At 52.8% G+C, this 13,860-nt stretch overlaps 1 protein-coding gene across 1 annotated transcript; it reads right to left on the bottom strand.

Moving 5' to 3' along the window:
• Positions 1–1,391: 1,391 nt before the first annotated feature.
• Positions 1,392–13,149, bottom strand: SLC4A9 (solute carrier family 4 member 9). Its single transcript, XM_047085685.1, has 21 exons — positions 12,932–13,149; positions 12,429–12,589; positions 12,045–12,158; positions 11,554–11,609; positions 11,271–11,428; positions 10,921–11,008; positions 10,427–10,581; positions 10,117–10,233; positions 9,771–9,945; positions 9,477–9,610; positions 9,041–9,303; positions 7,902–7,960; positions 7,481–7,669; positions 7,239–7,352; positions 5,883–6,044; positions 5,557–5,735; positions 4,741–4,813; positions 2,983–3,051; positions 2,554–2,727; positions 1,797–1,949; positions 1,392–1,445 (listed from the first exon to the last, which is right to left on the bottom strand). Exons 1-21 carry the CDS (start codon positions 13,147–13,149, stop codon positions 1,392–1,394), a joined length of 2,865 nt encoding a protein of 954 aa, XP_046941641.1.
• Between the last annotated feature and the right edge of the window lie 711 nt (positions 13,150–13,860).

The following is a 13,860-nucleotide window of genomic DNA, read 5'->3' as shown; positions in this document are numbered from 1 at the left end:
ATTCTGTAAAGAAGAATTTGTAAGGGCAGAAAGTTTAAAATAGGAAGGGCTTCCAGGTCCCTTTAATGGGATAGAGAGTGAATAGGGCCTAGTCAGTCACCAGGGCTTACCAGCAGACCCCCTTGTTCCCTGCCACTCTCTACCTCCTGCTCAGGAGGGCAATACAAGTCTTGGCCAGTTGCCCTCCAGTCCTGCCCATTGTTCCCAGACGACTGAACATCTGGCTGTTAAGCCAAAAACCAACAATGTCCTAACTTCCTGAGTAAACACCTGTGAACGAAGAGAAGACATAGTTGAGTCAGAGCAAGTGCTCAGGGGCACAGTAGGTCAAAGAACAAGGCAAAGGAGTTGGTAGGGGATAAGGAAAAATTGGATCTTATTCTGGGTTTGCCACTGAATTGCCCTTTCTCCCTCTGGCCTCTAGAATTTTCCATTGCAAATGGTGGGGCTTCTTGCACTCTAGAGCTTGGAAAAGCATGGATAGAAGGGGGTTCTATGACCCCAGAAATTCAGCTTATCACAGGGGAAAAACACCAGGCTTTTGCACATGCCGCACCCTCGGCCTAGAACATGTCCCTCCATCTTATCCTGCACAGTGTTTATTCATTCTTCAAATTTCAAGTTATGCACCCCTTCCTTTTCTCCAACTCCCACCACCCCACCTTCGCCACCCTCCAAGAAGGGCTTAGAGGCCTCTCTGCTCCCACAGCTGGTGCTTCCCTTAGCCACCTCTATCCCACTCCAACAATTGCCTGTTGGTCTTTCCCAGTGGAATTTAAACTGATGAAGTTAGGGACCATGATTATCTTACCCCTGTCTCTCTAGTATCTAAATACTCCTTAAGTACAGTATTCATAAAATGTTTTCATAAGTGGAGGAATAAAAATTGAAGGAATGGCAAAGTGGGCAAGTGACAGAATCCCTCCACTTGTCTGGAGTGTGGTTCTCAGCAGCCTAAGGAAGTGGCCTCCAGGGCGAAGGAAAGCAGCAGGGACATTTATCTTCCTTTCATCTCCTCCCCAGTTCCCTACATTCTTTCATCATCTTACCTCTTCCTCCCACCAACACCCCTTCCACCCCCCATCTCTACATCTAATTTGGTGTGAGCTTCAGCTCCCTCTACTGGCCAGACTTCAGTGCCGCAGGGAGCCAAGCCCAGGTACCCTGGCTTATGTCATTCTTCCCTCTGGGGAGACCGTTCTATTCCCTCCTCTACTTTGGGGTTCATGAGGGACTGGAACATGAAGGCAAAACAGGCTAGTCAGCACACTGGAAGTTTCCAAGGTCTGAGTGCACACTTCCCCATCCCTGACTCCAGGGGCACTTTCCTCACATCCTCACCTCATGCTCAGTTTCCTGGAGTCTCTACTCCCAAATTCCTCCTACTCCAGCTAATTCACAGAGATGTTGATTTCTGGAGCCCTTGGCTGATACATCAGCTCTGACTGTGGAAGAAAGATCCCAAGATGAGTTGGGAATAGGCAGAGACAGAGCAGAGAGAAAGGGACCCAGAAAGTGAAAGGATATAAACCCACATTGAGACAAAGATCAAGGTTGAAAAAGCCCACCAAATTGTCATCAGACCTTTCCAATCCCATGGGTTGATAAACTAGGGCCCTTGCCCTATAAAGAAAGATTTCCCTCACCCCTTCGGTGTACCTGTGTCAGTGAGGAGCTAAGGGGAGTGATTGTGTTCAGGCTTAATAGAAATATTAGACTTTAGGGATAATTCCTGGTCAAGAAGGTCTTCCCCACTCCTGCCCCCTTCTCCTGAGAGGGCCCATCCTGCGGCTTACATCTTCAGTGTCACCACTAAGTGAGTACTCTGGCTCCAGTCCCTTCTCAGGGATGTTCCTTTCCTTCTCTGGCATCAGCTCGTCCAGCCAAAGGAGTTCCTGTGGTGAGAAGACCCACTCCAGTGCCTTTCGGACCCCCACCAGGCCCAGCAACTGCAGGGGTGCAAACAAAACCCAGAGCTGTCAGCAATAGCAGCAGAAACATGAACTACAGTAACATTCGTTGAGCACTTCCTATGTACTAGACACTGTGTATTGTTTCACTTAATGCTAACACATTCCTACGAGGTAGATATAATTGTTCCCATTGTATAGAGAAAGAAACTGAGGCCTTGAGAGTTTAGAAACTTCTCAGAAGTCACATAGCTGGGATGTGGTTGGTCCTACTACAAAGCCTATGGCTCTTAACTTCCTCAGAGTGTAAGAATAAGGCCAGAAGCCACCTGTGTTATCACCTCACTGAGTAATAAAAGTGCCTGTATTACCTCTCCCAGGACCTCAGTTTTCTTTTGGACTTTATATTCCTACTTGTGGTTGATCAGCCCAAAGAGGTTAGAAAAATAGAGTTGAATCTGGTATCCCAAGACTAACCTATCCATAGGCATCTCTCGGCCATCTTTCTTTGTCCTAAAACTCGCAACCAGAGCTAGGGCAAGTGAGAGGGGAATGTCTTCCTCCTGTGTAGGCTTTGGCCACCCTTCCAGGCTCAGAGTCTCCCAGGACCCCCAGGACATTACCCAACCTTGCCCCAAGTTACCATGAGGGGGAAGATGATGGCTGCAGGAGTAGATTTGATTATCCAAAGCAGACCCAGGCAGGCAAGCTGGATAGCTGTGAAGAGGTGGACCCTGCTCAGAGGCACATGTCTCAAGAGGAGGAGGTCTGGCTGGTGTTTTGCTGGCATCAATAATAGCTGTACCCTCTTTGTGAACTAGGGGAATAAGAGGAGGAGGAGGAGAGCAGGGTGTTCAGCCTGGAGGGTGTCACTGTTAGCTGTCCAAGTCCAGCGTGAGCGGGAAGTCAGAAGGCTCCCTTGGCGCCCTCCCCATTCAGAGCCTGGCATCAGAGTTCCTGAGCCCAGGAGAGACAGGAAGAGGAGAGGAGAGGACTGGGCAAGTATAAGCAGAAGGCACCAGCAGGAAAGAAGAGGAGGAGTGAGACTGCTTGGTGATTCTAATGGGCCCACCTGGATGCTGCTAATCGCTGCCACTCCCATGTACAGGAAGATTCCATAGAGCACAGGCATCGGGATGAACTGGTAGAAAAAAAGTAGAGAGCTGGCAAAGGAGTTCACTTCTGCTAGCTGCCCAGACCCACACTCCCTCACCTCCATCCCCACCCCAGCCTTAGGCTCCAACCCCAGCCTGCAGCATCCACACCTAAGTTGACCCAAGTCTTTCTCTTCCTTTCCCACTTTGCATGCCTGATACTGAAGCTTCAAGGTGGTCAGATGAGGTAAATTTTATAATTTCCATTTCACAAAAGGGGGAAATGGGTTTCAGAGAGATTAAGTTAACTTGTCCACTACCTGGCCTACTTCTCCTATCTTATCTATCACTTTCTTCTTCGCTCCCTCTGTTCCTGCTATATGGCTTCCTTTCCTTCTCTCAATATGCCGAGGTTTATTTCTATCCTTTGCAAGGCCTTTGCTTTGCTTTGCTATTTCCCTCTACCTAAAATCTTCTTCCTTGACTTCCTTCTCGCTACTCAGGCTTCTCACTGCTCATCTCTTGATATCCCAGAAGTGGTGGGGTGTCTTGACACCTTTCAATCTAAAGTAGACCCCTGGCACTCTTAATCACCTTACGCTCTTATATTTTTCATTAGAAGTAATCACTATTTGAAATTTTCCTGTTGTATTGTTTTAATTTTTTTTTTCTGTCTCTTCTCACCAGACTGCAAGCAGTGGATGGTCTCTTTTGATCACCACTCTATCCCCAGTCTTTGGAACAGTGCCTAGCATATGGTTTATGCTCAGTAAATAACTGCTGAATGAGAGTCACCTAGTTAGCAAGCAGCCAATCCAGTCTATCTGGCTCTTTCAACTACTCTACTCTCACCCAGCCTCCATGACCTTTCCCTCCCCAAACCTTTCCTCCCTGGTGACTCTTGTATGCCATTCTCCGTGTCCTCGCCTTAGCTTGTTGAACCTTTCTACGATTACTTATTACTTAATTTTTGTTCATGTGTGTATGTTGCTGATAGGGGCTTGGCTCCATATCTCTTTTCAATACTCCTGTCTCCCCTTCCTCCCTGCCACTTCTCCCAAGTGCCTAGCAGAGCCTTGCACATGGCAGGTGTTCTATAAACATCTGGTAAGGGAGAAGTGAAGGCGTTTTGTCTCAAGGTTTTCCTGGGATGTGATGATCACACTGTTAGTCTGAGGTTTGTTGGCAGGCTGGAGCAAGACTGCCATACCTCTTGGCCCATAGGGGATGGTAGCGTGCCCATACCCGGCTCCACTGGGTAGAAAACCCACCGGGTAAGAGTTTGGATTCTCAGATAGATCTGAGAAACTAGCTCTTTTGGTGGCCTTTTGTAAGCTACTTAATCTCTTTAAACTTCAGTTTCCTTGGGGCACCTGGGTGGCTTAGTTGGTTAAGCGTCCGACTCTTGATTTCGGCCCAGGTTGTGATCTCACGCTTGTCAGATCCAGCCCTGCGTTGCACTCTGAGCTGGGCGTGGAGCCTGCTTAAGATTCTCTCTCTCTCTCTCTCTCTCTCTCTCTCTCTCTGTCTCTCTCTCTCTCTCTCAAAACAAGCTTCAGTTTGTTCATTGGTGAAGTATGAATGTCTCTCAGGGTTCACGTGAGGATCAAATGAGACCAAGTGTGGAGAAAACCTAACACGGTGCCTAGTGCACAGTAAGTATTTAGCCAGTGTCAGTTCTTGCTGTATTTGTTATTATTACTGCACTGCCCCTGATGCCAGCCTAACAAAGGTACCTTCAGTACAGGTGCCAGGAAGATGGAGGCTCCTGTGAGGATGAACACCACCAGGCCTGTCAGCCTCTGCTCCCTGTGGGGTGAGGGAAGAGTTAGCTAGGGGCTGGGAGAGCCCCCAGGGTGCGTGGCTTGGAGATGCTGACCAGACGCCACTACAGGCACTGGCAGGAGGGAAGTGGAGAGAGCCCTTCCCCCCCACCCCCCCAATAGTAGCCTGGCAGGGAGGGGGCCTTAGCATCATGTGCAAAATTGGTGGAAAGGAAGGGGCAGGGCACTTGAGCTGGGATGTTCCAGGCCTCTCCATCAGCTCAAGCTCATAGTTGCTCTTTGTTTTTATTTTTTATTTTGGTGCAACGTTAGCGATTTTTACACTGCCATAAAAACTTTCATTTCACAGTTTCAAAGTTGATTTCATAAACTTTCCACGGATTTATTTCCAACGGTTAGAAAATTGTTTTTGTCACAGTAACTTTGTAACATCAGTGAGGCACTCCTACCTTGCAGGGGGGCGGGGACGGGGGAGGGGGTTGTTAGGTGGCACCTCACCCTCCCTTGGCCCTGGCCACCTCAGCCTTTGTGTCCATGAGGCTCCTCCCACGGGCCCTCCCACACCCATGGCCAAGAAGAAGAGGGAAGACCTGACACGCCCATCTCAGCCCGGAACCCACCCATTCACCCCACTGCAGTGCTTATGGAGTAGTGAGAGAGCCCTCTGGAGGCTTAGAATTTAAGCTGTCCAAATCACTCTGCCGTGTACTCCCCTACACCACCTTACGGACGGATCTCTCACTCTGGCCTCCTCAATATTGGCCTCACCTGATGCCCAGGAAGCTGCGGGGTTCTCCCAGGACACAAGCTGTGCTCTCTCTCCGAAGACTGTCCATATGGGCCAGGGAGATGACTGTGGCTGAGACATACCAGGGCAGCCCAAGCACTGATGTGAGCAGCAGCAGCACAGACACACAGAAGAGGTCCAGGTGGAAGCCAACTCCCTTCTGCAGGTAGTGGTGGAGCATCGAGGATGAAACTAAGCCAGATCTGGGCTCTCTGTCCTCTGGAGTGGGAGAGGGAGGACCTGGACCCCACCCTGGAGTTTCTGTACCTTGGTCTAGGGGTCTCTGGTCCTACCCAGCAGGTCTTACCCGCAGTTTATATTCGGCACGGTTGAGGATGACCGCTGTGATCTGCTGGTCCATGAAGATGAGGATAGACAGCAGCAGAGCAGGGAGGGCGGCTGCCACACTCAGCCACCAGGGGTTGGCTCCAAAAGGTGACACCAGCCATCCACGCCCAGGGAGTGTGGGCTGGGAGAGGGCATTCCGTGGACAAGTTAGAGAGGGTCTCCCAAGGCACCTCACCTGCACACCCCGGCTTTGGCATTCCTCCATAACCCCCAACCCCCTTACCCCAGTTCCAAGACCCTGGGTGGTAGGTGGGAGCAGTACATGTGCATGTACAACTGGTTGAAAGCATTCCAGTGCCTTAAAAGAGGGCAGAAGAAGGGGAACCAGCCTGGGAGTTGGGCTGGAGCCAGGGGCTCTGGATTTTGGTTCTCAGGTGCCCTCCCTCCCTGCAAGAGGAGGAGATGGTGGGTGAGGCCTGCCCACGTTTCTTGATGTACAGAGCCCTCCTCCCTAGGCACCCCCCGCCCCCTACAACCAGGGTGGGGCGACTCAGGCTCAAACCTGCCTTGATCTGGGGCCAGGGCAGGGCTGGGTGTGTCTGCGTCTGCTCTGATTATAAGCGTCTGTGTGGGGGAGGGGACCCCAGTTGCCATCTCAGATTCTGAGCCCCTGAGGCTACCCCAGGTGGAGTCTCCCTGCTCTCCTGTCCTGGGGGAAGCTGGAGAGGAGGTCTCCAAATGCACAGGCAAAGTCTAGGTGCTAAGTCCGTGCTAAGCCTTGTCCTGTGCACTGCCGTGCCCTTGGGAGGGAGCTCCAGCTTTAGCAGATCAGAGCCGGCAAACAGGGGTGCAAAGAAGACAGTGCGGAGTAGTAGGGTGGGTAGGGCCAACCTATGACAACAATAAGTAACATTTTTTGAGATCTTGGTATGTGCCAGATGAGTGACTTACACTCATCTTCTGTGAACCTCAGAACAACTTATAGAGTAGCAGCTATTGTTATTTATTATTTCCATTTTACTGGTAAATAAATTGAGGCTCATTGATGAGAAATGTGGGTTGGCTTGCCTAAAGTCACACAGCTAGGAAGTGGCAGAACTGGATCTCGAGCCCAGGGCTGGCTGACTAGAACCCAACCTCTTAACCCCTAATTTATAATAATAACTCCCATGTTTTCGGTACCCACTGTGTTGGCAGCAACACCTCATTAATCCTCACAACAACTCCGTGAGGTCATTATTATTACTATTTGTATTTTATGAGCAAGGAAATGGAAGCTCAGAGGAAGAAAAGCATGGTATCCATTCATCTTCCTCCTCCAAAGTCCTGTCTGCTGGCCCTGCTCTCCCCTCTGTTCTACACTCCCAGCTCTCACCTTGAACTCGCTGGGCACCATGAGCTTTGGTGTGGCTAGACCCAGGAAGGAATCGAGGCCACAGCCCAGCAGCATGGCCAGGACTGAGGAGAAGTCACCGAGCACTTTGCGCACCTGGCCACACAGTGGACACTTGGTCAGGTTCAGGCCTGCCAGCCCCCTCCCTCTTTACCCTTTCCCATTCACAGACAGGGCCCAAGGCCAAGAGGCAGTACTCTCCCACAGACAGAGGTAACACTCACCACAGAGGGGAAGAAGCGGCTTGTCTTTACATGCTTGAGGGCCGTGGCTATGAGGAAAGAAGTAAGGAAGAGGAGGACAGAGAAGAAGGCGATGTCTGGGACTATATGACAGCCGGGACCACGAGGGTGGCCTCCCCGTCGGGCACACTCAGGTGGGGGCAGCAAGGAGGCATTGACCAGGCCTAGGTCCTGTATGGAGGGGTGTTCAGGTATGGGGTTATGGGTGGCAGAATAAACATTGACTGACACTCACTGAGACACCAAGGGCCCAGGATAGGAGGTCTCCAGCCACAGCAAATGTCTGGGCCTCTGTGAACTGTAAGGGTTTCCCTAGCCTGTGGGGAGGGAAAAGCCAGGAACCACTGACTTCTTTGGCTTCCACCATGTCTTTCCCAGGACTCTCCCAGGAACTGGCCCTCACCATGCTTGAGATGTCATCTCTGTCTTTTGGTTCTGTCTTCTTCCACTGAGACTCATTTCCTGGGAAGCAGAGAACAATTTGGGTATATGTGCCTCCTCTGGAAAGCTTCTCCAGCCCCTCAGGAGCCTGATCTCATGGATCCAACTGAGCCAGAAAGTTCTTAGTTCTGACTCATCTGTCTTCTGACCCTAAATGCTGTGCTCCTCAGGACATCTCCCAGTCCCTACCAATTCCTTACGTCTCTGTATCCCTGGTGCCCGGCATAGGACCAGCCAGAGCAGATGCCTAGCAAATGTTTGCTTAAAAGATGAGCACACCAATCTGTGGGTTTCTATCAGGACCAGAACTGGTTTTGCTCATGCCTAACACAGAGTCTGGCGCTCTTGAGAGGATATCTCTTCCCCATTCCTGCTGCTTCCTTGTGCAGGGGTATGTGCAAGTGTAAAACTCTGAGCTGCTCTCCCCCTCAGTCAGTCACTCAGACTAGGGAAGAGCAGCAATTTGTTCGACTGGTGAATTTGAGAGAAGGAATGGAGCATGCCTCTCCCTGTCCCTTCCTCTCCCCACTCTTGGGAATAAGCTGCCTGCCCTGTGCATGCAACTTAGCTCTGCCCTTCTGTGGCAAGACAGTCCCTGTCCAGGGCAGCCGTGACTGGGTGGGTAAATCTATTTAATTTTGGTTTCATTGTTAGGAAGCCCGTTTCCCCATAGATATAAGCATGTTCTTCTATCAGCACTGTCAGAAATAAAGATGATATTGGGGCACCTGGGTGGCTCAGTCGGTTAAGTGTCTGACTTTGGCTCAGGTCATGATCTCGTGGTTCGTGACTTTGAGACCATCTTGGGCTCTGCGCTGACAGTGAAGATCCTGCTTGGGATCCTCTCCCTCTCTCTCTGCCCTTCCCTGCTTGCTCTATTTCTCAAAATAAATAAATGAACTTAAAAAAAAAAAAAGATAATACTGGGCCTGCTCTGTTACTTCTCAATGGATTCAAAACAAAAGTGGGGAAGAGTGCTGCTGGTCATTGGGAAAGTATTCAGGATTTTGTTGAACTTAACAAGGGGGACAGCAAGGGGACATCCCCTCCCCCTCCCGCATCCTCCCCCATCTCTTCCAGCTCCGTATTCCCCTCACCCACCTCCCAGGTCTGGGTACTGGCAAAAGCAGCTGTAGGCAGGAGAGCCAGGGCTCTGGATGGGATAGGCACTGGTCAAGCTCAGCATTTTGCCCACAGCATCGTAGATGAAGATGAGGCTGATGAGGGCACAGAAGCCTTCTTCGGTGAAGCGGGTAAAGTAGCGTACCAGCACGCTGGCCTCTGTGGCCACTAGTGCCAGACAAAAGGTGGCCACCCAGATGCCCACCCATAGGCGGAAAGGCAGGTAGTCCAAGCTGTAATCTCTGGGGGAGTGAGACAGGCAGGGATTGCCAGGGCTGTTCTGCTCCCCACTTACCCCAGGTTAGGTACCCCTGGAGCCAAACAGACAGCTCCCTCCCTTCCCTATTGACCCAGCCAGGATCAGGCCAAGAGTGCAGCTAGTGAGGGCCTGGTGAGGGTGGGGGTGTTCTCCTACCTGCTGAAGGAGAAGAGCAGGCGTTCAAAGACCAGCACTGGCCCCGTGCTGCTGAGGATGGTGAGGGGCTGGCCAGCCATCAGGCAGAAAGCAGCTCCAGCCACTGCAGTGCCCAGAAAACTTTCCAGCACCCCCTAGAAGCCGGCGGAGGACCCTGTCAGCACAGGACACCGGAGTCCTCAGTACAGCCACCCAAACTTCCAGGGAGCCTCCACGGCCCACCCATTGCCCCAGGGGTAGCTAGCAGAATACTGAAACTTGTGCCTGCCCCCCCCCTCACATCTCCCGATTCACCTGAGCACCATCGGTGGCTTCCCCCAGCAGACCCCCAAAAGTGATGGTGTTAGTGATGGTGGCCAGGTAGATGTAGAGCACAGCCGAGAAGCACTGGGGATGCAGCGCGTCCAGGAAGTCACTGGTGTACCACAAGGCCTTCCGACGCACATCCTGGACAAGGCCCCCAAACAGCCTCCCACCCATGGTTTGTCAGTGACCCAAGTGCCCACACCCCACGCCCCTATCCCTGCTACCTTCCCTGTGACTGGCTGAGCCCCTCCATCGTGAGCATACACCTCTGTGCCCCTGTGACCCCTCTCCCCTCCCAGGACCCTTACCCCTGCTCTCACCCAGCTCACCTCACCTGCCTGTCCGCTGTAACTCTGGGCTGGGCGCGTGTGGCCAGTGACCATGTCTGTCCTCAGCCAGGGCCCCATGCTGGGCAGATGGGCCCTTGACCTCCCTCAGTTGTGAGAGGAGCCTGAAGAGAAGGGGAACCCAGGTTGCCTGAGGATCTCCAACCAAAATATGACTGGGCCTGCTGCCTCCTGGTGGCTACTCTTATCTCTGCCAGCAGACCCTGAATCCAAAGATAAGTATCCCTTTCCTGGGATCCCCTCCCCTCCTCAACAGTGGAACTGGACCCAAGGTCTGTGGAGAAGACCCCCATATACCTTTTGTGCTGGGAAGGCAGACATTTGGGTGGGGCGATCCGGGCTGTCGGGTCCCACCGACCTGGAGGAAGCACTGTCACCTCCTCTAGGAAGGCATCCAAGGCTGTCAGAAGGTCATGAAGGCTGCTGGCCCGACGAACTGACCACTGGAATTGCTAGGGATAGGGGCAGAAAGGGGCAGTAAATGCCGATCTGGACCTTTACATGAATCTTTACAATCTCAAAGCTAGACACAAGTCATTCAAGCATTCCTTCATTAATACATGCATGCAGTGAGTATTGGGGGCCTACCGTGTGCCAGCAGTATCCTAGTTAAGGGGGCTACATTGGTAGCCAAGAAAACTTAAGTCCTCATGTGCACAGACACAAAGCCACACTCTGCCTCATTGCTGTATTCAGTCACATCTAGAGGCCACAGTGTGCACTCTCACTGGCAAAAGTCTGCGCGTGCGTGCACACACTCACACACGCACGCGCTTGCCTGCCCAGCTCACCCGGTCACTGAGGAGGACGGCCATGGCCCGGCCCATCTCATGATAGCCCCTTCCCAGTGTGGAGGGACCAAGGAGGAGGCAGAAAAACCTGAGGGAGGAACCAGGCGCCAGAGAAAATAAGAGACTGCTATCCCACAAGGCAGCCCTGACCTCTGACCTTCCTACCAGCCCCCATTCATACGCTCATCATGTTCACACCTACTTTGCAGCCCTGACCACCACCCCCTCCCCAGACCCCTGAGCACCATCCCCACTCATGCCCCCTCAGAGAACTGAACCAGAGACTTCTCAACCCCCTCCCCAGTAGAGATCCTTCTGGGCTCCAGGACCCCCGACTCCCACAGCCTCACCTGCTGGGAAGGGGCACCTCAGTGAGGGGCCCCAACACCACTGGATCCCGCAGTCGTACAAAGGCCCCCAGGGGCCGTACCAGGAAGCCCAACTCTCCTGCCAGCACAGCCCCTGCCTCAGCCCCTGGAGGCAGCTTCCGTCTCAGAGGGTTCTGACGCTGGATGGGGGGTTCAAGGAGACACATGGATGAGTGATTACGTGGGAAGGCAGATTTTGGTAGGGTACTGATTAATAATGAGGCCTGACTCCTCTCCCAGCCCTGCCCAAGGAAGGACCACAAACCTGTTCCTTCAGCGGGGCTTCCTCATTGTGAGAAGCCTCTCTTGGATGAGCAGACCCTTCGAAACACGATCAGGCAGCGAGTAAGAGTACAGGCTTTGGAGGTGGACACACCAGGGCTCCCTGACCAGGTTTGCCCGTGATAAACTATGAAAACTAGAGTTCCCCTCATTGAGCTTCAGTTTTCTCATCACTAAAATGGGGCTAATTGTGGTACTGCCTCACAGGATGGTTGTGAAGATGAAATCAGAATATACTGCATGTAAAGCTCCTGGCACGGTGCCTGTCAAGAGCGTCCCTTCACAAAACTCTGGCCCCTCCATTCTTCTCCCCTCACCGTTACCTCCGCTTCTCACCCGCAAGGCCTGGGTTGAGGCCCCGGGTTGAGAGGTCTGAGCCAAGGTTAGGCTGCTCTTAGTCCAAGAAGCGCAGGGGGGATCTGGGACCCTCCCACCCAGGGCTTTTGGTCCTGGGCCCAGGGAGGGGCCTCTCACCCTGGCAGGGCCTGGTGCCTGTGGGCTGGATGAGATGCTGGGGTCTCTGCAGCAGCAAGGCCTGCAGCTGCCCTCTCAGCTCTGGGCTCAGCGACTCCACTCTTGTCACCTGTTCTAAAGAATAGAGATGGGCCTTCAACCCTCTCCTGAGAGCTCCCTGTCCCCACACTCCTCCCCTTTCCCCTCTGCCTGGCTCCCTTTCCCTTCTGGGCATCTCAGGAAAGTTGCTCCTCCATTCTGCTTTTCCATCTCCTCCCTGTGACAGGGACAGATAATCCCTAGGGTGCAGTGGGGTGAGCTCTGGAAAGTTCCAAGGCTTTGGGGGGAAGTCTTAGGGAAATGGCATAGCTACTCAGGACCTCCCTGTACAGGCTCCCAGCATACCCACGAGCTCCAGGAAGCTCTGAGCTGGACAGTCCAGCAGCACAAGGCCCTCGGCCAGTAGGCTGCGGAGCTTCTGAAGGCTGGGCAGTGCCAGGGTGGGCACGTGAGGGACACTCCACCGGCCTGCACCCACCTCCAGCTTCTCCTCAAACAGCACCCACCTGTGGTGGAGAGGAATAGACTGTGTTATTGGGGCCATCTCTCCCAGGTCCAGGTTGTGGGAACACAGGAGAGCCAGGGAAAGTAGAGCAATGGTGGGGGGCGGGGGAGGCTGGGCCCAGTGGTGCATAGCATGCCCCTTCCTGGACATTCACCCCTCATCTGGGGTCTTGGGGAACTCAAAAGTAGACTGCAGAGAAAACTGAGCATCATGGAGGGTGAGGGCCTGAATTGGAGAGCACAGAGAGGAACTCTTAATTGGGGCAGAGCATCTCCCCAAACAGGAGGAGTTACCAGCTGGGGAAGGGGCAAGACCCCATAAAATTTCCCTGGGTCCCACTCACCTGCCTGTCTCTCTCCACTCCAGTGCCTGCGGCCAGCCCAGAAGTTCATTCAGCTGAATGAAGAGCAGAGGGTCCGTGGGTACCCCCCGATCCCCTCTGTCTGTGTCTGAGGTGCCGTCAGGGCTGGGGCAAGAGCCAGGGCCATTCTCCAGCTCTCCTGTGGGCACATTTTCACAAGCACTGGAGACTTCAAACTCTTCCTGGCCTGGCAGCTTCATCTTGGGGAGGCTTGCACAGACTCCCAGGGATGGTGCAGTCCTAGGTTTTGAGTCCTAGGTTTTGAGCCAGGGGCCCTCTGGCTGGCTGCATTTATAATGCACCCCCACCCTCCATGCAGCACAACACAAACAGAGCAGGGCCTGCTGACTCCAGAGCCAACTGGGTAATCCCCTTTCTTGCTTGCTTTCCCCAGCCCTTGCTGCCCGAGAATGTTTGTAAGGCTAGCCTGATCTTTCCCAGGCTCTAAAGAAATGCCCAGCCTGGGGCAAAAATGTTGTGTGCATTTTCTGTGGGATCAGGTCTGACCCCACTGTGTTTTGTGTAAATTAACATGAGTAAGTCACTGGCCTGGGTCTGAAGACTGAGACCATCAGATGATCCTGCCCCCTACTCTGTATCAGATACAAACACCACCACCCCCAGGACTGTTTTGGGTGTCACCAATACACCCTAAGGGCCCCTATTTGGATAAACAAATGTCTTAATGAGTAACTAGGGGTATAGAAGCCAGGCTAGATCGAGTAAGGGAGACAACAGGCAGAGTCCCCTCCCATTAAATGGGCTAATAATGGAAAGTGGAGACAGTTCATGGAGAACACAACGCCTGAGTCTTAAATTCCTTTGTTTGATCCTGGAAACTTTGCAATTTAGCTGGGTCCCTGGGGTCTGCCTCTGTAACCCAGACCCCCAGTGAGGATAGAGGAGCCAAC

Source organism: Lynx rufus, unplaced genomic scaffold (genome assembly GCF_022079265.1).
Source record: "Lynx rufus isolate CCGP_SWC_20201006 ecotype Redwood Valley unplaced genomic scaffold, mLynRuf1.p SCAF_1, whole genome shotgun sequence".
NCBI lineage: Eukaryota > Metazoa > Chordata > Mammalia > Carnivora > Felidae > Lynx > Lynx rufus.
This window is presented reverse-complemented; position numbering and strand designations above follow the sequence as displayed.

Bases quoted from the DNA above. Each gene is read 5' to 3' on its own strand.
- SLC4A9 (XM_047085685.1), bottom strand. From the start codon at position 13,149: ATGAAGCTGCCAGGCCAGGAAGAGTTTGAAGTCTCCAGTGCTTGTGAA. The intron at 10,582-10,920 runs GTGAGCTGGGCA...CCCTATCCCTAG, and splicing joins CCGTCCTCCTCAGTGACCGG to CAATTCCAGTGGTCAGTTCG. The intron at 7,353-7,480 runs GTGAGTGTTACC...CTGTGTGGCCAG, and splicing joins GCCGCTTCTTCCCCTCTGTG to GTGCGCAAAGTGCTCGGTGA.